General features: G+C 46.6%; 1 protein-coding gene across 9 annotated transcripts in view; it reads right to left on the bottom strand.

The window, feature by feature from the left end:
• Positions 1–21,693, bottom strand: part of ZNF423 (zinc finger protein 423) — a 234,897-nt gene that overhangs the window by 18,326 nt on the left and 194,878 nt on the right. For all 9 annotated transcript variants that reach the window (XM_021408570.1, XM_021408568.1, XM_021408572.1 and 6 more), the window contains 2 exons: positions 4,602–4,733; positions 3,026–3,141 (listed from right to left, as the gene is read on the bottom strand). In XM_021408570.1, coding sequence (XP_021264245.1) covers positions 3,026–3,141; positions 4,602–4,733 — 248 coding nt within the window. The remainder of the gene's footprint in view (positions 1–3,025; positions 3,142–4,601; positions 4,734–21,693) is intronic.

Here is a 21,693-nt window from a genome sequence, read left to right as displayed (position 1 = left end):
GTGGTAGGTGGCCACCTCCGGACAGCAGTGCTACAGCCCGGGACAGGCTCACAGGGCTCCCCTGCCCCACCGGCGAGGGCCGCCCTCCCCACTTGCTTCAGCGAGCGCTTTCGGCAGGATGAATGAAACGCCACAGCCTTGATGTATTATGAATTAGGTATAAATTTACTTTTTTCTTCCAGGCCATTCTCATCATATTCATAGATGTCAATCTCTGCAAACAGGATGTGAAAAACAAGGAGCTGCCAGCCCTTCCTCCCCTGCCCTGAGGGCGCCCTCAGTTATCACACTGACTATTTCAACCACGTTTCGTATTTAACCACACCGTGTTTTGTTTCCTCATTTCCAATGAGATAACATAAGCAGCTGAATAACCGTTCCGTTTTCTTTTCCTCTGGCAGTATTAGCATAACCTCCCTGACTCATCACTCCAGGTTCACACCAGAGCTTCCACAGCTTATAAAATGAGCTCTGTTCCTCCAAGCTTTCTTAAGCCTTGGTTTTATGGCTCCATCAGATAGCGTAAACTTCAAAGCACAAACACACACTAAAATACAACCGCAAGTTCAGAAATGAAAAGAGGGTTTGATTGTTGCAGGAGCGTTATGCTGCTGAAGCAGGATTTGCCCCAAGCACTGACATGTACACTTGGAGTGGGGAGCTTTTCATCACATGGCACACATATGCCTCTCTTGGCATGCACTGTGTTCAAGATATCTGTTTAGAGAAACGTTTACAAGTCAGCAGGGCTAATTCATACTGCTCCAGGACATCTCTAGAAGTTACCTCTTCCTGCACTGCATGTCGCTTTCTCCACTCTCCTCTTTTTCACTGTTTTTGTAAGCATGACATTCAATTTCTCCTTGAAATAGCCGAATACTCATTTTTTTAGAAAAAGTATTTTCAGTAATTTCACTTAAAAATCCAAAGAGCAAACAAGGCGTAGGTTCAGATTTTGATAAAAAGAAACAAAGAAAAAAGAAACAGCTGTTAGTTTTAGTTTACAGCAGTGGGATCAGAACTGAAAAGTCAAATTCATGAAGCGGGCCCATTTGGTGGATGGTGATTTTCCCACCTACGAAGGGCACTGCTAAGAGACCGGACGGTTCACGCAGACTTAACTAGCTCAACAACTGGTTCACTAAAATAATACAAAATCTTCATTATTCAGCAGAAACGTAACAAGCAGCTGAGGAATCTGCAGCAGGCAGCCTGCACATTGCTACCTGGCAAGACAGTCACACCAGTCAGGCGGGTTCAGAAGTTCTGAATGCTTCTAACTGACTTGTACTCGTTTTGTGCCCTCCTTGACCCAGGTATTTGAATTAATAAATTCCTGGCATCAAGTGAACACTTTCTTGCATCACCACTAAAGTAAGGACTGAAACTGTGCAGCTAAGTATTAAATTTTCATTCAGTCAATGCCATTCAAAGCTACTTGGGTAATTATTATAAGTACAGAAATTTTAAATGCACACAAATCCTGCGTAAAAACTGGAAAATTACAATTATAATTTATCTGATTACAGCTGCTATTTGCAGCAATTTTGCAATGAACGACACTTCAGAATCGAAACACTATGTAATTAAACTGTTAATTGCAAAAAAAAAAAAAGGGCCACTGTTAAGACTATAATTTAACAAGGTTCTATTTATTTGACTGTCTGATTGTAAAGGTTAATGCAGTGGCACAGGAAGCCAGTACACCCATTTTAATTGGGCTGGCATCTTGACCAAATACCACTTTAAAGGCAAAACGAGATGAAAACACTGAGCTGGCTTTGCAAGCCACTGCCGCCTTCATAAAATGCTCCTGGTGACAACACACAAACCCAAATCTGCTGACTTTATTCAAATATTAACAAGGTATAGTTAAAACTTTTGTACACTTATGCAAATCGAGTTGCTAGAACAAGAGAAAGAAGAGATTCCCCTGGGAGAAAAAAAACATAAAATCAACAAAGTGAAAAGATCAACCATCCTTCCACAGCGTGACAGCATGACACAAGAGGCAGCAGCTTGGGAATTCAGCAAGATAAATAAAAACCCTCCAAAGTTTAGGTAAATTGTGTATTACAAAGCTAACAGATGTAAATGAGGCACACGGTACCATTCTATGAGAAGGCAATGTTTGGCAGCGGGCAGCGCGCTGTGGCAGCACCGCTTGGGTAAAGGCACCTGACGGAGGGCAGGGCAGCGCTCCTGCAGCACAGCACTGCGCTTCCCTGTGGGACAGCACGCACACAGGGCTTGCTCTGCACTTGGAGCAGCACGAAGTTAATGCCCCACGGTGGTTCCGGCCTCTAAGGGCTCAGCACCAAAGGTACCGGCACAATTTAAAACCCAGCCTCAGCAACACAGCTCCAGAGCAACCCCTGGGGCCAGGGCTCCAGCAATACCTCCAGGTCAGGGTCCCGTCCCTTGGAAAGCAGCCAGGAATGCAGGACAGGCTCCAGCTCAGGAGCAGGTAAAACTGAAGGGACTGCAGCCCCCAAGGAAACCAGTACACGATGCCTGGTTTGCAGAACCTGCTGCCTGTTAATGTGCTATTGCCTTCCTCGGTGGAGCTGCTAATGAAGCATCACGTTCAGCTGTAGCCATGCTTTGCTCTTATACCTGGGTGGGGAAAATTCCTTTGCTTTTGACTTAGCAGTGAGGAAGGGGAGGGCAGCGTACCATTTGCTTAGTCTTTGTATGTTAATCAGTCCCTAAATTATTAATAGAGAAAAAGAAATTATTTACAAGGTGTTTGACGTAGACATGTCAGAATGTAGCAAGTCTACTGTCAAGAGAAATACTCATAAAGAATCATGATATCTGCCTTGTCTTATTTACTTATTTCAGCCACGCTCAAAGACCCTTCTTCTTCTGATAGCACCCCAGGAGGGAGGAGACTGAGAGTTTAAGAGCAGGAGAAGAGACCGTACTGGGGTGTGCATCTTCTCCAATTGCTGCGCAAGGGTGAAGGCTGCACACAGAAAAACCAACAGCCACAGCTTTGCTTTTACTCCTCTTGCAAACGTACCTGAAGCTCTGTTTGAAAGAAGAACTTCTGTGGGCACTGGGAACAGTCATAAATTTTATCTTCCTGTCCATGGACTGCAAAGATGTGTTGCTGCAGTTTATTCGCCTGTACAAAAACTGAAAGAACACAGTACAATTAGTTAAGATTGCTTCATAAAGCATATCCCATCTTGAACTACACTTTTGTGACTGCAAAGACTCTTAAAAAGTCCAAGGATATCTGCCAGAGAAGAACCAATACACTCGGTTCAGCAGAACGTCCTTACCAGTGGTCAATTTAGAGTCTCCAGGCTGGCTCACTTCTGAAGGGCTCTAAATCCTGGATGGATTTTTGATATTTCACATAAAGCTAACGCTGTCCACGGGTGACTGGAAGAACTCAGTCATCAGAGCGAGCAGAGGACGTCACCGCTCCTGCAGGGAGCCCTGGCCCCGCAGCAGGTGCATTGGATGCATTTTTAATGCAGGACAACTGGGCCAGGAGCAGCCTTGATGGCTGGTCTGGAGGATGAGTGCCCAGAGCAGCATTTCTGGCAGACACGTGAACCTGAAAGGGCAGGCTGCCACGGTGTTCAGACCTTCTAAATGGGTTGTCCTTCCAATACAGAAAAAAGATTATGATTTAATGTTACAGATATACCATCTACATTAGGATTCTGAATTGACAATTACCCTGCCTTTAACAAGTGAAATGAGAAACATATTGAACTCCAGCTTTAGCTGGTTAAAAACATATCTCATTCAATTTTTGTCTCCTCCTATATGACTTTTCATCAGTATATGTAAAAAGCTTCTTCAGCAGAATTAAAGAGATGCAGTCAAACACATTACAGCATGCTTCAGGAGCAGAAAAACTAACTCCAAGCTCACAAAAAGCAGCTCTCAGACTGATCCTAAGCAGCACAGGGCTGAAGGGACCGCAGGAGCTGACACCCAGCCTGCAGCCACACGTGGCAGTCATCCCTATGCAGTTTGGAAACTTAGGCGTTAACTGCTATTCTGACGAGTGAGTAGAAGGCACCCTTAAAATGCATCCTAAGATCTTCTGAGAAGGGACCCTCCAAGACCATTTACATTGATGAGGCAGCTGAAAACAAACAGGGAAGGAAAACAGAGCAGGCCCTCAGATGGACACCACTGCAAAGGAGCTGGAAATGTGCTGACACGAGCAGGCTGCCCTTAAAGAAACCTTTCAAAGAGCAGGTGTCAGACCACGCTGTTGTGTGATGGGATCCCATGTGAGCGAGGCTCGCTGCCGCGCATGGCACGCAGGCAGAGTCCTCACGAGAACAGGCCCCTGCCCCGCAAGTTCTGCTCTTAGAGATGCACCTCACATTCAGGCCACAACCTGAAAGGCCCTAATTGCAAGTGGTAACACAGGGCTGGCAGCATTTGGGCAGTGCCGTGAGATGTCAAACACCTCAGTGCCGCGGTTTCAGACAGGAGACATTCTGAACATTTCCAAACACAGTATTTCTTTTCCCAAGAAAAGGCATACAGTATTTTACAAATCCCCCGAGTGTCATTTCTGGATCAAGCCATGCACACTGAGGCTTGTCTCAGTCTCCCTGTCTTACCTGTGAAACAAACAGGGCATTTGAATGTGCCTCCCATCCCCTCAAAGCTGTGCTCAATCAGGTGACACAGGAGCTTTGCCGGAGAGTCAAACATCTGGTTACACAGCTTGCACTCATGATTGATGCCTTCCTCTGCAAGGTTCAAATGATACAACTTGTTAGTGACACAGCACATTAACGTCTGCGATGCAGCAGTCGGCGAGAAACGCCCGTGCCTAACGCTGCGTGTGCAACTTCAAGGGCCCACGGCCACCAGCACCACACAGCCCCGCACCCTGAGCCCCGGCGAGCAGGCCCAGACACGGTCAGGGGCATTTCTCTACGGCTGGGATGGATCTAGTGCCAGCAGTGAGCTGGTGCCGGGCTGCGCCGATCCCGTGCCGCTCCTCGCGCCTCTGCATAGAGCAGGGACGTCGCTGCTCTGCCTATGTATTATTAAATACTCAAATAGCATTTAAGATGAATTTAGCAGTGAATTCAACCACGTACACTGAAAGCGGGCTTCATCACCTCAGATAACACTGCAAATACAGCAGAGAGGAACAGACTATAGAAGAATAACAGGAGCCCAAACCAGTGCTGGCCTTAATTTTTTCTCTCTTGGCTTTTTCCAAGCTGAAGAGAGACCATTAAAGGGATTTAAATGTCATTTGAAAGTGTAATTTCCATGTAACATATCCCAAGCATTATTCTATGAGTTGCACTGAATACACAGTGCCCACTGCAAATGCCCCATGTTCTAGAGGAACTCACAGGGAAATAATAACAATTATTCTTATTTCCAGCCCACCACCTTTGTAAGACGGTATGTTTCTTTGTTTGCTGACTTTTGTATTTTTGTTGCCTCTATGTCATTTTTGAGGTATTGAGGCCATATTTCCTTTGGTTTTCTTGAAATGAAAGAGGGAGGAGAAGAGATTTAGAAAACGTAGGTTTAAAACATGCATTTTATACAGCCCAGTGAACATCCAAACTTAAAAGATTTTGCAGATGGTTTTTGTAAGCACTTCTCTAAAACATCTTTCCTTCATTATGGCAGCACACATGAAGCAGTCATGGACGCGTATTTTAAAAACTAAAGAAATTGTCTTTTGATTTACATCCAGGTTTATTTTAATATCTTCAAACCTCACTGACCTCAGGTCATAGTTCCAAGATACCCAAGAAATGACCGCACTATACTGCCAACTAATCTCCTGCCAAATGCGTTCAGATCTTGCAAATAATGTCAGCATTCAAAAGCACAGTCTTTATTTACAATAGCTTTAAAGCAGCCTTAAAGCAGCCAAACAGAGGGAAATCATCGTTTCTCCAGGGCCGTTGGTGCTCCTAGGAGCACCTTCCCATCGGGGTGGGAAGGTGAGCAGCCGGTCCAGCACCAGGGCGGCACACGCAGCAGCGCTCGGCAGCTCCTGCAGCCGCACATCTGCGTGGCTGCAGCTGGGGCATTCCCAGAGCTCACGTGCCTTGATGGGCCCTCCACACGAGGCGGGGGGAAATAGAAATTATTCACAAAATGTATCACTACGCACGGGGCAGGCTCCTGTCCCTCCCCGAGGCGCGGGCTGCCGGCCTCTCTCGGCAGAGGGCAGAAAGCAGGTAAGGATCTGTGCCTCGCACCGCGCACCCTGAGCATGCCCAACAATGCATGCAATAAACTTGGAGAGGACAAAGCAGATACTGGGGGAATGGAACAAATTCCTTCTGCGAGTAAATCAGAGAAATCATGTTTGACATTAATTTTCTACCCTCCACATAGTGGGTGTTTGGAAAATAGTGATTCATGCGCAGCCCACGGTCCTGTGTGAGCACGTGTGTTCATAAATATAGACACAGACTGCTGATGAGAAGACTGCTCCTTTTGCAGCCTAAATAGATTTAATTTCAGAAAAATTAAAAAAAAAAGGGCAATACGCAGCATTTCGACTCAAGTATATTTTTACAGGCTTGGTCTGTTTAATTAGGTACCAGAGATTGTGTATGTTCTTGGCTGATCCCTGCAGTATTTTAAATAGTTAAACCCATAACAAACAAACTAAAACTCGAATGAAAAATAATAAAACATAATGGGTTCCTGCAGATCTGGAAATTTATCCCACTCGAGGCAAGACCTTTTGATTTGCAAATCCACTTCTGAATTATAAGGCCTTCTCCTCACCGGTGGGGGTTTTTATTCCACTCCCACAGGAGTCCATTATGTATTTCTTGTGTCTATAAAACCATCCAGGAAGAAAAAAGGTGGAAAAAAGTACCATGGTTAGCATGACAAACGCTTCTCTTTTCATGCATGTGTATTCAAAATATGAAAATGCCCAAAGATATAGATAGAATTGCTGCTATAATCACTCTCTTCTCCGTGGCATTTTACAGCATATTATTTTACACAGAAACACGGTGCGTGTGTAGGGGCACTCTGTCACCTTTGGAGAATAACTTCTGTGAATTATATGGGATCATACAGGAGCACAAGGCGGCCTCCCGACAACGCAGCCAGCGCCGGCCCTCCCGCCAGCCACGTGTGCCGGGCGTCAGCAGCACAACGCGGAGCATCGTTCCCCTCATTTCTGTCCTTTTTAAAAAAAATAAAAATGACAGGCATCTATGAGACCTACATAACTCGAGTGAATTATGCAGCCCATCTCATTTGTAAAATAAAATGCAGATTTTTACAGCTCGCTGTGCTAGGTCTTCTCCCATCCCTCCGTACGTGTATCTATGCGGGGATCAATTGATTTAACACTAAATGAGCCACGCACGGCAAACAAGAATCTTGGGCTCCTTGCCTTTTTTTTTTTTCCTGAGCTCAAAATAATAAGCATTAATTTTACACTTCATTCCTCAAAAAAATAATAGGATGTGCTCTTGTTTAAAACAAGCAGGCCTGCTGGATTCTGTCAGGCTGAAACTATGTCAGGCCAAAAGAGGAACAGAGCGCTTTGTGTAAAAGTATCATGGGGAGATGATAGTATCCTGTAATGTTTTCAGTACCTACTTTTGTCTCCAAAAGCATTTGATCCCTGGCAGACACACACTTATTTCCATACTGGTCTTGAGGGAAGCCGGTAGGAACGAGAGCTGATTATCTGAATCCTGAAGGTGAAACCTGGGTGGTGCCCACTGATGTCAAAGGCAGCGTTTGTCTAAATGTTGAGGTACATAATTTACTGCCTGTTCCGAGGGCTGGGGGCTGCGCAGCCCCGGCTGAACCGCGGCGGTGGAGCACGTCCTCATTGTTCTCAGGTTCAAATGCATTTGCAGGATGGTTCACGTGCGTTGATAGGTGCTTAGCAGCATTTACACCAACACGCTGCCCGCTTCAGAGCGGAGCGTGCCTCTCCATATAGCCCTTTCTGCTGCTGCAATGTGCATTTAATACATATTACAACGAGTCTCTGAGCCTCTAAGAGAACCGACGCTGGCAGCCTCCTGGCGAGGATGCAGTATAATTAATAATGCTGTACTAAGCCCGTGCACTGCATCAGCTGCATTTCTAATTATAACTATATTAATAGCGATATAAAACTATGCATTAACAGTGTCACGCACCGACACGTTATCAAACCAATAACAATCTGCAATTTGAACAATAAAACGGCATCGTCTTCACTGTTAGTTAAAACTTCTCTTCAACTTGATTTAATAAAGCAAAATTTCCCCTTACGGAATAACCGCAACAGTCCTAATTTGAAGGAGCGCGTGCGGCCGCCTGATGCTCCTGACAGCAGCGCACATCCCGCGCCACGGCTCTACCTCGCTGCAGCAAATTACGGCAATAAAAGGGAACGTCTTTCCTGCACTCGGATATACACATCCACGGCTTACCCACACTTTTAATGAACTTTGAAATGCTGTAATTCAGTGTAACAAAGCATTAATATGCTGTGCTCACAGAGAACCTTCTCTTGTCCGCTCTATCATAAATCTGGTAGAATTAAATGGGCCATGTAAGGAGCGCTCTGATCGTAACAGAAATAAATACCAATTGGAATGAATGCGGGGAAATAAAACGAAGACTGCATGAAACTATTCTGTTTATGCAATTAATTCCCCAGTAAATAAATAAGCGAAGAAAAGCGGGAGGAGCCCGAGCGCTGATCCATGTGGCTGTGCGGGAGCGAGGGGCTGGGGCCGGGAGGTGACAGTGACAGACATCCCCACGGAACAAAGCCATAGGAACGCCGGGCCGCAGCACCACCAGCGATCCAACGCGACTGCGAAGCCTGGGGCTGGAGCGGGGCACACCACTGCCAGGGGACGGCCGATTCACAGTGGGTCATGCCGGACTCGGATGATGCCTGCCATCCAGATGGCATTCCTCCACTGCTGCCGCTCCTACGCCCCGTCCCGCCGTACGGCATCCTTGGAACGCCCTGTGCCGCCGGGATTCTGCCATGAATCCCCGTGGACGTGGCCGAGCCCTCCCACACCCCGCAGACCCCGCGCGGTGCCTGGCAGCCCAGCGGTGGGAGGCGGCGGATTGATGGCGCGGCAGCTGAGCGTCACCTGGGGAGCTGGGTGCCGTCCTCCCAGGGATGCTGGAGGTCAGTTACCATGGCAACGTTGAATGAGCTCAACCTTGTAACTGACCCTTATCTTTTTTTGATCTGTGGCCCATTTGGGACCTTGGCTGGAAATCAACTGGAAAATAATCCGGTCACATATCAGAAAGAAAATTATTTATACTTATTTATCCAGGTGGAGCTCATATCTCCCTCTGACGCCTCCCATCCTGCTCCCAAGCACACCACATGGCCGAGCGGGATGCCCAGCCCCATGCCACGAGACCTGAGCCCATCCCAGCCCACAAAGCCACGAGCGCGTCCCTGTTCCACCAACACACTGCCAACAGCTCGCCTGGCGCAGCCCCGCGGCCTCGGCCTCTGTGCGTAACCATACACCTGCACCCCTTCTTGGGAGCTTTAATATTTCATGTTGGGATCTGTTACCTGTGTTCTTTTGTGCATTCTCTCTGCTGAAATATGATTCCGCTTTGAAATATATTTATATGATCTAGAATGGCACAACACTGATGGCTTTTATGAGCCGAAGATTGTTTAATAAAATCTTGCATTCCTGCCTCATCCTTATGACAATTTTACTATTATAAGTTTTCAAGGGATATGAGAGCTGTCCACCGTGGTTAGAAACATCAATTTAATGAAAAATGATAACACGGGGACTTTGATTTTTCCAGAAGCTATATAAGGAAAACCAACAAAAATGCAGAGCGTTCCAAACACGCGTTGGCTCTGGGACAAGACCCACTAAAACCCGTCCTGCTTACAGCCTTCCGGGGGACGCTCAGCCCTGGGAGCAGTCTGGCAGAGGCCAGGGGCTGCCCCGCTCCCAGCGGGGGAAGGGCTTTGGGAACCAGGGATGAGCGAGGAGACCAGAGCTGCTGGCAGGCTTCACTGGTACTGCACCAGCACCAATGGGTTCTGGTAACCAACTCCAACGCTTCTGCTGATGCACTCGTTATACGGCCTCTTTTCCAGGTATTCTTTTTTTCAGGCTAAATTAGCCTAACTGCATAACAGACTTTAAACTCTTTTCAGCATCTCAGGGGGCCTCGAGCTCAAAATATGCAGAATTTTATGCCAAATTATTTATAGGGTAGCTGTGAGTTCACTGCCTCCAGTACATGTCACCACGCTGCAATATTAAAATGACCATTACAAAGAAGCACAGTCCCAGAGGGACTTGGGATGAGATTGCATGGAGTTTTTACCAAACACGAGGGCAGTCTGCTCCGAGCCAGCGCCTGTGCCGCAACAGCACAGGAAGGCCTCGTGTCACTGAGGATGGCTGGAGACGGGCCCCCCAACCCTGTCCTATCTTAATTTTCGGCTTACAAGAAAAATAAAATCTGAAAGTTCAAAGGAGTTCGTGGAGCTGTGCATCATCCATCTGCTGGCTGCAGCATCCAAGTGGGACCCTGCCTGCACGGCGTATTTTAATCTGAGAAACTGCATTTACAGATCATTTACAGAGATGTGCTGGACTTCAGCCCTGTAACTTCAGAATCTAACAGCCTTTCTTCGAAAACTCCTGTTTCAATAGCCTACATTAAAACATCTCGTGGATCAAAGTCTAATAGATCTGGCTGTTCTGTCACAACTGTTCATTAAGGACTAACTTCAATGGCTTCCACTGAAGTGCAAAATCCGTACAAGAAAAACAAACCTACCTTGAGCATGTAAGCCCACACACATGCACAGAATGAGCCTGGATGAAGCTATAAAGCCCTTAAGAACAGCTAGAGGTGAATGACAATACCACAGGTACACTTCCCATGCAACTCGACTCTCGTCATGTATCTTGGTGTTTGGATAGGTTCACAGCTGCACTATTTCAAGTTTAATGGCAATACCTGGTAAAACACAGCTGTGAGTGCAGTCCCACAGCCACACAGCCATCCTGCACTGGCATCCCTCACGCTGCTCTGATAAACCTGAGACCCTGCTGCAAGCCCTGGTATCCCCCACTGCGCAGCTCCCTGCACACCCAGAGCAGGTCTGTCCTCAGGTCCTATTGGCAGTATCGCATCCAAGTGCACAAAACAGGCAAACAGGAATAACTAGGGCCTATCTGGCATCCATTCTTGTGAAACTAAAAATTAAACCATTTCTACGCTTATTAAACAACCCACTGGAATACGCCAAGTCTTTCAGAAAAAAAAAAAAAGCCCCAAGTCGAGTTTCAATGGGTGCAAGGCCCTTTCCACTCACTGCACAGGCCCGGCACGTGGAGCACCAGGAGCCCTGTCCCACCACATCCACCCAAGCCCCCTGCTGTCCTCGCGTGACCGTGGTGGCACAGAGCCACCAGAGCTCGAGCAAGATCCACCAGAGGCAAAGCCTCTGCTGTGGTGGCTCAGGCTACATCTGCAGGCACAGCCAAGCAGCCAGGCACTGGCCGTGCCCCCGCTCATGCCTGCACTGTGCATCCTGGAGAGCACACACCAGGGTTTTACGTTCACGAGCTCCCACAGATGAGTGTCTCTGATCTTCAGATTAAAGTTTCCCAAGTACACGTGGACATGATAGACTACAAATCTATTGTGTAAATAATTACCAGACTAATGGTGTCTAATAGTATACAATTAACATGCCTGGCAGGCTGCAAGCCAGTTGTTGTCAGCTACGCTCAGCGATACTCAGGCTACAGGAACGCCTTACACAACTTCTCTGGTGGCATCAGGGAAGCTGAAAACCGGTAAAATGAGAGTGAAACAGAACTCACAACAAAATGAAAACTTTCAAATGTCCAGTTTAACAGAGGAACATACTTCCAGGCTTCAAGGTACGATAATGCCATACTTTTTAGTTTGTTTGGCAAGAGTTAAGAAAACTTCTGACTAAGACTAAACTTCTGACTGAGACTAAAGGAACTGGGGCTGTTTAGTCGGGGGAAGAGGAGGCTGAGGGGAGACCTCATTGCTCTCTTCAAATACCTGAAAGGTGATTGCAGCGAGAGCGGGGCTGGTCTCTTCTCACTGGTGACAGGTGACAGGACAAGGGGAAATGGCCTCAAGTTGCACCAAGGGAGGTTTAGGTTGGATATCAGGAAAAACTTCTTTACAGAAAGGGTTGTGGAACAGGCTCCCCAGGGAGGTGGTTGAGTCACCATCCCTGAAATGTGTTTAAAAACCGTTTGGATGTGGTGCTCAGGGACATGATTTAGCGGTGGGTTGTTGGAGTTAGAGCAGTATGGTTAGGTTGCGGTTGGACTTGATGATCTTTAAGGTCTTTTCCCACCTGAGCAACTCTATGATTCTATGATTCTGTTATCCTTGTACTGGGTGGTGCCTCTGGAATGTGTATGGTGAGCTCGTATGAGGAACTGCATTCTAACAGGGCAAAAATAATGGAAATACGTATGCAACAATAGCTGACAGTGCAGTACAGTGTCTGTGGTCAAATAGCTTTCGTTGGTGTCGTTATTTGGTGAGATGACGTAGTGGGCACAGAAGTTACAAGGCAAGTGAAAACCAACTGTGAGTATTATTTCTGCTGCTCATCTCCAAACAGCTTGCAGAGGGGACAGTGTTGCCCTTCTGTGACCCTGGGGCACTCCGCACACTCTTGTTCAGATTAAACAAATGTATTTCATTAAATAGTATTTTTTTTTAAGAAACGCTTCCATTAGGCAAAGGCTTCTGGTAAAAAAGCAACCTGTTACGGCGTCGTTATCAACTTCCTGGAAATGTCTTTCAGCTTTCCACTGAGAGGGAAAAAAAGCAAACCATGACAGCCACCTGGCTGCCCGGGCACAGTCACAGTGTGGCACCTTGCAGCCACCCCATGTCCTCCCCAGCCCAGTGCCCCAGCAGCACGCTCGAGGACATGGTGCCACTGTCCTGGCTGAGGAAATGAGATGCCACTGCCAGCAGAAACACTAGGGGTGACTAAACGAGGTCTTTCTGGCTCTGATAGGTGACCCATTTCACATGGCATGACTATCTCTCAGAGCTCACTAAGTGCAAATACACCCAAAAAAAGGAAAAGGCCACCAGACATTTTAAGTCGGAAATTCTAAGGTGCAGTGACACATGATATCCCTTAAGGCAGTCACTAAGAAGGATCTGCATGAAAACAAGAAAATATCTGAAGCACCTCTGCATTATGCAGACATGCATTCTCATACTACAGAAATATTCAGCAGTGAATGTACAGAGCATCTCCACAACTACTGATGGGATTTGCTCAATTAACACCCCACAGTCTGGGTGGAAAATATCCCCTGTGGGAGCATCACCTCAAGTAAGAAGAGCTATAACCCCACGACCTTTTGGAAGAGATTTCACTGCCAGCAATGCCTCTGCATAGCACAGACCGCAACGTTGCACTTGGTAACATATCCAACACACGAAACCTAAAATCAAAACAGCGTGGCCCTTCTGGACGCAACAGCAGCCGACACAGCTGAGAGAGCACCCCCAGGGGACAGAGCAGCACTGGGCTGCAGCCTGCACGGGAGTGACTGGGGCTGTTGGGGAAGGCTCACAGGCGCACGGCTCTACAGCAGGGAAGGGGCTGAGGTACATCCACTGAGTCCAAAATAGGTTTCAGAGCATTTCCCCAATAAGCCCAGATGAGAAGGAGCTGAAGGTACTAAGAAAGAGTGAAAAAGGAGAGGAAAAAAATCAAGCTGCTTTTCAGCTGCTCTCTCAAATAAAATAAGATCCTAAATCAAGCCTTCATGGAGTCCCTCTCTGAACCAAAAAGAAGGAAAAAATAAAGGTCTGTTAGAGACCTGCTACTCACTATTTTATTCCTCATTTTTCTTGTGAGTTCTTACTTGTCGCTCCAGTTCAACAATCAACACTATGAAGTCGGCATTTGCTACCATCACCCCCGAGAGGTATCAGAGATACAATCGTATATATGCAAAACAGGCAGAACTCTGATAACAATACCTTGCCCGTAGGCAAAAATTGACTGTTTAAATGGCAGCCACTATAAGAATGCTAGCCTAAGAGCCACCCTTGCAGAAATTTCCTCTGCTTAGTAACGTAAAAGTTCCACAGTGAAAGATATGGCACTTGGGTAGTGACAGCGATGGCCCACTTTAGTAGCAATACTGAAGACACAATGGTAAAGCACGACCCCAGCTGCAGCCATGGGTCTCAGCTTCTCCCCAGGGCACCCCAGGTGCCCCCGTCCCTAGGCTGCCGCAGCAGGGCACGGGGACATCACTGCTGCTGTCCCAGCACTGCACTCCTCAGGCAGGGCTCATCCCAGGCACCGTGCGCAGCGGTTGCATCTCTGCAGCTAGATGAGCATCAATTATGCATCGTATCAAAAACCAGAATGTTAGGGGATGGAGCTGGCTATCTGAAGCAGCAGAGTGAGCAAGTGCCAAAGAGAGGAAAAATCCATCCAAACCTGTCACACAGCACGTGGCAACTTCTCATGCGATGCCATCAACAACCTTTCATGGAGAAGTTCTCCAATACTTGGGAAGAGATTACAGAAATATTCAAAGATACAATATTTGTACTTCCAATGTTAATTTGACACACAGGAGTGTGCATGAGGGAATGTTTATAATCAGCACTCCAATAAACTCACAAATGACTCCAGTATTTTATAAGCTTGTTAGAAACAAATCACTCCCTTAGCTTATATTTACTTACTGATGAATCATAAAAGGCCTCAATACACAAAGAGTAAATTCAGAACTGTTTTCCTCTTGTTTTATCTTACCTACCCCTTCCTCACGTGCCCAGCCCAGCACTGCTCTGGGTGCAGGAGGCCGGGCTGGCCACGCGCTGCCGGCACAGCTGTGCCATGGGACCGGGCAATGACCACCCAGCTCCAGCAGTAACAGCTTCACGCCGCACGCTGCAGCCACAGCCAGCAACCTGCACGTGGAGGGAGACAAGAGCTGGCAGAACAATACTCCTTCTTGTAACGTAGCTGAGAGCTGCGTGGTAATGGGAGTGGTGGGGATACTCAGCTCTGTGCTCTGGGTAGCGACTGGAGAGAAAGAATGCAGGGGTATTCTAGCATACTTTTACTTAATGTACAGTTAAGCATTATACATACATTTTATGGGAAAACCCACACAGGACACGCTCGGGCTTCCCAAGGAAAACACAGGCAAGGCATCTCCGTGCCGCCCAGCCTGAAGTCATGGGGATTTCTGCTGTGGCAATGGGGTTGGGATTGTAACACTGTAACTGCACCGTGATGCTATCATCATGGGCATGCAGATTTGACGAGAACATCGTGGAGGACACAGAAAAGTACGCTTCCAGAGGGGGAAGCAAAGCTGTGGTCTAACTGACAGAGTACGAAAGTACATTGGTCTTCATTTCTGGTAGAAGTGCCCTTAGCACGCTGAACTGAAGGATCCTTCCTGGGGATATCCATTTACTTCTGCAAACGATATTCCAGGAAAAATACCAAAACACAACAACACTCCCTCCAGCAGCCGGCCAGTTGGAAGGAAGGGAGAGAGGGACAGAGGAAGGGGGGTAGGAAAGAAAGAAGGAAGGAAGAAAGGAAGGAAGAAAGGAAGAAAGGAAAGAAGGAAACTGGGTTGGTGGCCCCTGGCCATGGCCAACCCCCAGGGAATGGCAGATGCCTCAGGCACGAGCAGCAGCAACCCCAGGGCTGCTCTTGCCTGGCAGCAGGTTGAGTTCCCAGCTGCTTTCCTGTGCCACACTCAGGGCTGCCCTGGTGCTCCTTGACCCCCGCAGGGACACCAAGGCAGGGAGCAGCCGAGTGCCCGGCACCAGCAGCGGGATGAGCCCAAGTGTTGCAGCCCCAGTGATCGCGGGGTGCTCGTCACGGGCTTGCGTGCATGGAGTTTAAACAGCCAGTGAGGATTTAAAGGGCGTTTATTGTACCACTCCATTTCCTTTAGCTTTTCAAAACAAAGGATGTACCAATCAATAACGATTTTGTTAAAACTGAGTTATCTCTACCATCAGCGCGAGCTCTCTAGCGCCCGCCTGAGTTCTCCTCAATCCCGGAGCAGCAGCTGCCATCTCCGCTCCGACCTCAGGGGCTCACGGCGTGCAGCCCTAAAACACCATCCAAATCAATTCGATTGGTGTCAAAAGCTCTCGGTCTTCTCGCACCCACCAGTACAGCTGCAGTATTCATCAGATTTTACCACCAGGATTAATGTTATAAAATGTCACTTGCTACAGTAAAATTTATCAACGTTATTATATACCATAGAAACTGCCACCACAGACAAATGCAGTACATTAAAATTTTGTCTAGAGCTCCCCAGAGGAAACATTTGCTGCAATTTGTATAACAGTTTATATATTTATGCTATTTAATGGTACAAAGCAATAATTATGACTTCATTCACTGATAAGCAACAGCATTATATAAATCAGATGCAGATTTAGAACATGCCAGCTTTGTCACTGGCCTACTACTTGTAAATTATGTTGCTGTTAAAAAAAAAAAAATCTAAGCAAATATGAGTTAGCAGCAGGAAGCTAATAATGTGCCTCCAGCTGTTCCAGTTAACCTGCAAATGTGGCCATCTGCACCTCAGGAGAAAAAGAAAAGGAGAGATGGAGGGAGGGAGGAAAAGGGGAGAGAGGAGAGGAGCGGCCGCCAGCGCCGGCACAAAGCCTGGGCCCAGAGCAGTAGGAGTGACCTTGCTCCTTGTGACCAGACAGGCACATATTCAAAACCAGAAAAGTTGCCGAGGAATAAAGGACCTTTTCTCCCCTACACCCACAGAAAAAAAAAATAGAGAAGTCTTTTCCACCTCCTTTTTTCTAGAGCAGGCTGTCTTTCACCTCTTGGGTTATTATTTACTGCATTGCAGGTCTGCCCGACGAGCAGGTTTTCCTTACAACTTCTGCCTTTCATTCTGACTTCTTAACACCTCTTCACAGACCCATCTTGTATTATTTAAAAAAAAACTAGCGGTCATTGTAAGAGATTTATTCCTGCTTCAGACAGTTTAGAATGGATCCGCAGGGCACAAAGGCTGAGCTATCAAACAAGACCGCAATCCTCAGATAGTGATCACAGATCTTCGGCACACAGCAGCTCCAGCGCTGCCTTTGGATTTGGGCCGAGTGTCCCTGCGATGTGTGGGCACTGCTCACGCAAAGACTGCTCCGTGAGAGACCTCTGTGAAATCTGGGTCATGGGGAACTGTCACAAAATATTCCCTCTGACATTCACCCGCAGACGGAAGGAGCAGGGCTAAAAGTGCACCTTGCGTACGTGGTTACTTGGGTAATTTGACAGCAGTCTCGCGCTCAAAATTCTACAGGATTCTTACAGTTAAGGGCCCCCAACACCCCTATGAGACAAGGACAGGTTTGCACTGCAGTGCTTGGCCTGTGGTGCTTCAGTAGACTCAGGACTACTATCATTCTGAAATTAAAGAAACTCACCTTGCCTCCCCCAGTCTTTTTTTTTCTCATGGAAATGCTGAATTTGCTTTAAAGCGATCAGCTGTGATAGTGCTAGGGTATGTGCTTGATCGTAAAGCTGCCTTCAATTATTTCTCTCTTTAGAAGAGTTTTGTGACCCATTGCTGTTTAATGTTGACAAGTTCTTGGTGTTTTCAAGTGAAACACCTCAGCCTGTTCATACATGCAAAGCAGTTACCACACACTTTTCCCAAACACTTACACTGCATTTTGATTGTTGGTAGATATGATAAAAACTATGACTTGTAAGAGTCTAGAAAACCAGTATTTGTAAGATGCCAGTATGTACTCTCTGCATCGTATTCATCAATGTGAAGTGCCAGAAGTACGCCCAGGGAAAGGCATTAGCCATCTCTCTGGAGGAAAATAAGCATTCCAGGTGAACCTGCAGCTTCGTCTGGCCTTTCCACAGATTGTTTAATCTGGAAATCGCCACATCTTTGAAAGCAGCTGGGGTAATGCCGAGCTTTCCAGTGCCAGAATAACACCAAAAGCGAATGTTACGCGTACTGTTGAGCACCCAGCATTCATGGGATATTTTGTGCATCATCACAGGCCTAGTGTTTTGCGGAATCCCAGTACATTGCACCAAACCTCAAGCACTGAGACAACTCATTTACCCATACAGGTGAATAAATCACACCACCCGACGCACTCACAGAGCTGTGCATGTCTGCAAAGCATTTTGGGGGTGACAGAATTACAGGAAAAATACCTACAAGTTCACACAGATAATGCTGTGACATCTTCATTCCCTCCTTATTGACCTGAGCAATTTGATCCATAATTATTATGCAACCAGGAGAAACGCAGAATGAATTTTTAAAAGCACTTTGTATGAAAGAGAACAAAAGTTCATAAAATATGTTAAAGTGCCTTCCATAATACTGGTTTATGTAGCTCTCCACAAAAAATAGGTACTCTAAGCCACAGCAGTTAATCCCGACAATTTACAGCCCATCATAACTCATTCCTACTGTATGGAGGAACCCATCGCTAAGCACAAGTGATCGTGCCATCGCAGATATCTCCAGTAGGCAGTACAATGGGATGAGTTTCACAGTGTCAGCCCTAATTTTCAGCCTTGACTTTGATTTCCCTTGCCTTGGTGAGTTCCAGTCAGACCCTCAGTGTTACTCTAATGTAGCTTTTTTGTGGTTTTAATATGAATATCGTGTCAAGGATCTGAGATATTAAGAATGACAATACATTATTATTGCAGCAGGGAAATCTCCAGAGTCCTAGAAGTAGGATTTTGAAAACCACAGTCAAAAATCAATAGTAATCCACAAGAATTCATAAAGGAAACATGTCAGTCAGCAGCTTTGAAGACAAATCTTAAATTTTATCTTAAGCAGGCCAGACAAACACGAGTCATTTAGGAGACGGAGACAGAGGCATGAACCCAGCTCTTCGGGCTGTGGGATGGAGCCCACCTTGCACAGCAGCTCCGGGGCACCGCTATCCTTCGGCCTGAGCCCCGGGGCCGCCCCAGCCTGCCCAGCCACTGCGGCCCCATGGCTGTGTGAGCAGGGGGATGCTTGGCTGCATCCTTGGCACCGTCTGCTCCCAGCAGAGGCCCCGCTCCTCCCTCTAAAGCAACCGTTCTCTAGGATGTAGGGGAAAAGCAGCTCATCTGCACTCCCTGATAAATGTGATAATGAGAAGAAATGCTAAGAATCGTACATGTGAGCCTTTGATGAATTCACAGCCAGACATCTGTTTGCAAGGTAGCTGGCTCGTGCGCTCCCTTCAGCAACAGAACTTATTATTGCTTGGTTTTGATTTACATAACCAAAAATATCCACAACATTAATTAATTGAACACTTTATTTGCGTACCGCACTGTATGCACCAACAGTGTTACCAAAGCGCCCTAGCCCTCCTCCAGGAAGAAGCCTGCTTAACCCTGCAGACAGCAGAAGGCAGCACAGGGGAAGCACCGCAAGGCAACGCACACGGCCGGCCTCTGACATTGGAGCGCGGCACAGGAGCAGGTACATCAGCACGGCCTTACAGCTTGCTCTCCTCATTCACATCCCTCACCTCCGCTACGGCTTTGAAAGAAGTTTTTGAAAGAAAAAACAACCTGCAAGGAGCTGGAGATGAATGATGATCCTCCCTTAAGCAAAAATATGTAGCAGCAATCAGAGGGAGAGAGATGTTCCTCTGGCCCTCCGTCCTGCACAATTTGCACTGCACAAAGGCCGGGTTTGACTCACAAAGGAGGTGACGTTACAAGCAAAGGAAGCACACAAGATTTTGAGTCCAAATCCAGTAAGACATCAAGAGTTGGTCTAATGCTCTCAGTACCTCCCTACAGCCCAGGCAGCCCACACATTTTGCCACTGCTGCTCAGAACATCCGCAAAATATCTGCTATATTTTGGAGGGGAAAGGCCAGAAGATCTAGCTCTGATGGAGGCACGGGGCTTTCAGTCCTGCTTAGGAGACTTCAAAACTGTTTTAAAGGCAAGTGCATCGAGTTCCCTGGCTGAATGACACAGGGCCGCCTTTAATGACCAAGGAGGATGGCACCAAGTTCTGCAGTGCCCAGGTCCTCTGCCTTCAGCAGCATTTCTGGCCCAGGCTGCAGGGAACGCCACCAGAAGCTCCAGCAGTCCTTCAGGGCAACAGCCAGGCATGGCTTGCTGCATGTGTGCTGTTTATTATGCATATTATTTATTAATTTATGTAGATTAGTAGGCTGCATGACCAAAAGCACGCGATCAGCAACGAAGGGCGTCCAAGCCTGCAGGAGAGGCTTGATCCAAAATTGGTTTCAGTCTTCGAAAGATAATTTTTTTTCTTTTTTTAAACCTACTCCAGTGAATCTTGGTTCAGGCCCTGCAGGCACTTAGAGGAGCTGCTTTCACTGCAGTAGTCACAGCTGATGTAGCTGAAATCTCCATTACAATGGCTCTGTCACAGGTACTGCAGGAAGACAAATTCATATAGGGAGCCCTATTGATACTTGATTTGTTAGATCTCAATTGCAGAAGTCTCCGAAGTGCAATGTTACAGTACAAAAAAATCGGTCGAGCGTATATTCACCATTCACTGTATGTTTCAAGCCCAAATGCAAAGGATCAGTTCTCCTCTTCCAGGGCATAAACCTTTACCATATGTAACCAGTACAGACCTACAAGACAAAATCTTACCAAAGCTTTTTGTGTGTGTTTTGCTTTCAAGGTAAAAAAAAACATGTACACCATCAATCCACTGACAGCTGAAAATCAGTGTTCTGGCACACACTGCTGTTCAGCTGTGCTTCCCCCACCGCCTGCACCTATTTGTTCCTAAGACTGTAGCACCCACTTCCAGAATGATTTTCCTTCTTCTTTCATCAGAGCAAATTAGGAATAGCCTCACTAAAGCAAACACCCCTACATCGATGAACAAATTGCAGCACTGCACTCACACCCTGGGATTTTCTCAAAAATCTGACAGATCTGTTAAAGCTGGATTCTCAGTCTGCCACAGTTACCAGATGCGAGTTGGAAGGGCATTAAAAGGACAATAGATGTGCTAATATCTCCTAACTAAAGTAGCAAAATATCCTGACAAAAGTAACATTTCTAAGATATCCCAAAGCAAAAATTCTTCTTGAATCTGAGTTTGTTGGGTTTTTTGCTGAATCATCTGTTTTACTACCTCTTTTAGCTCTCAGAGCTAAGCTCCCCAACCTAAGATGCTCATTGTCAATAAATACTGTGGAAATACACATCAATAAGGAGATCAGCAAAATTATCTGCTTGCAGTTACTGCCTTATCCACAAGAGAGCACAGTAACCTGAGTGCATCCCAATTCCTTTGTAAATGCCTAGAGTACATACAGAGCACCGTATAACTCAAAAATTATAATTAAAATGTCTTAGCTCCTGTATTTATAGTAACATTTAAACTACTGTGCTTTCTTGAAGTCAGAGTCATTTACTTGAGAACAGCACACTTTATGGTGAACAGATCTTTGAAATTATACCACGGGGATATGGCACAGCCACATGTAACTCAATATATGTCAACAGCTGTAAAAATATTGGTAGGAGAAGGGAAGAAAAAGCCATGAGCACAGATCAAGTGCCCTGTCTCTCACATCTGACTGTTTTCAGATTCTCCCTCCCTCCTCTTCTCCCTGCCCCCCCTCCCCAAATAATTGGGCAATTTTGGT

The sequence above is a fragment of the Numida meleagris genome, chromosome 10, assembly GCF_002078875.1.
Source record: "Numida meleagris isolate 19003 breed g44 Domestic line chromosome 10, NumMel1.0, whole genome shotgun sequence".
Lineage (NCBI taxonomy): Eukaryota > Metazoa > Chordata > Aves > Galliformes > Numididae > Numida > Numida meleagris.
The sequence above is the reverse complement of the archived record's forward strand: the minus strand, read 5'-3'. Positions and strand labels throughout refer to the sequence as shown.